General features: G+C 64.0%; 1 protein-coding gene across 1 annotated transcript; it reads left to right on the top strand.

Annotated features, from left to right (window-relative positions):
- Window positions 1-207: 207 nt before the first annotated feature.
- LOC103771957 (protein app1-like) lies at window positions 208-730 on the top strand (the record flags this gene model as incomplete). The annotated part of the gene is given in 3 exon segments (XM_008939279.1): window positions 208-294; window positions 297-367; window positions 491-730. Coding segments are annotated over 3 exon segments (398 nt in total), but the record flags the coding sequence as incomplete, so codon positions are not given.
- Between the last annotated feature and the right edge of the window lie 713 nt (window positions 731-1,443).

Raw genomic sequence — 1,443 nt, 5'->3', positions numbered from 1 at the left:
GTCCCTGATGTCCCTGAGGTCCCCTTGTCCCCGAGGTCCCTGAGGTCTCTGAGGTCCCCCTGTCCCCAAAGTCCCCAAGTTTCTCAAGGTCCCCGCGGTCCCCACCTGATGTCCTCAATGTCCATGTGTCCCCAAGGTCCCTGATGTCCCTGAGGTCCCCTTGTCCCCGAGGTCCCTGAGGTCTCTGAGGTCCCCCTGTCCCCAAAGTCCCCAAGTTTCTCAAGGTCCCCGAGGTCCCCAATGCCCCTGATGTCCCCAATGTCCCTGATGCCCCTGATGTCCCCGAGGTCCCCAAGGTCCCCGTGTCCCCGATGTCCCTGAAGTCCCCAGGGTCCCTGATGTCCTCAATGTCTATGTCCCCCCCAAGGTCCCTGATGTCCCTGCGGTCCCCTTGTCCCCGAGGTCCCCAAGGTCCCCAAGATTCCCAATGCCCCCGAGGTCCCTGAGGTCCCTGAGGTCTGCGTGTCTCCAAGGTCCCTGTGTCCCCAAGGTCCCCAGGGTCGCCAAGGTCTCCAAGGTCCCCGATGCCCCTGATGTCCCCAATGTCCCTGATGCCCCCAATGGCTCCGAGGTCCCCAAGGTCCCCAAGGTCCCCGATGCTCCTGATGTCCCAAATGTCCCTGATGCCCCTGATGTCCCTGAGGTCCCCAAGGTCCCCATGTCCCCGATGTCCCTGAGGTGCCCAGGGCCCCTGATGTCCTCAATGTCCATGTGTCCCCAAGGTCCCTGATGTCCCTGCAGTCCCCTTGTTCCTGAGGTCCCCAAGGTCCCCGAGATTCCAAATGCCCCCGAGGCCCCTGAGGTCCCCGAGGTCTGCGTGTCCCCAGGGTCCCTGTGTCCCCAAGGTCCCCAGGGTCACCAAGGTCCCCAAGGTCCCCGATGCCCCTGATGTCCCCAATGTCCCTGATGTCCCCAATGTCCCTGATGCCCCCGATGTCCCCGAGGTCCCCAAGGTCCCCAATGCCCCTCAATGTCCATCTGTCCCCAAGGTCCCTGATGTCCCTGAGGTCCCCTTGTCCCCAAGGTCCCCGAGATTCCCGATGCCCCCGATGTCCCCGAGGTCACCAATGTCCCCAAGGTCCCCGAGGTCCCCGAGGTCCCTGATCCCCGTGTCCTCACCAGATGTCGACCTTCTCGGAGACGGGCTCGTTGCGGATGACCTCGGGCGCCATCCAGGCCACGGTGCCCGCGAAGGACATCTTGGTGCTCTTGTCAATGAGCTCCTTGGAGGTGCCAAAGTCCGAGATCTTCACCACGTCGTCGTAGGTGATGAGCATGCTGGGGGGCACCCGCTCAGCACCACGCCAGCACCACGCCAACCACACGGGCACGGCACCGCCACGGGCATGCAACTGCTACGGGCATCGTCGGGTCACGGACGTGCCACCAACCGTGGGCACAACACAGTCACGGGCGTGCCACCACCACCACCATCACCACCAC

This window comes from Merops nubicus, unplaced genomic scaffold (genome assembly GCF_000691845.1).
Source record: "Merops nubicus isolate BGI_N331 unplaced genomic scaffold, ASM69184v1 scaffold23554, whole genome shotgun sequence".
Taxonomy (NCBI): domain Eukaryota; kingdom Metazoa; phylum Chordata; class Aves; order Coraciiformes; family Meropidae; genus Merops; species Merops nubicus.
The sequence above is the reverse complement of the archived record's forward strand: the minus strand, read 5'-3'. Positions and strand labels throughout refer to the sequence as shown.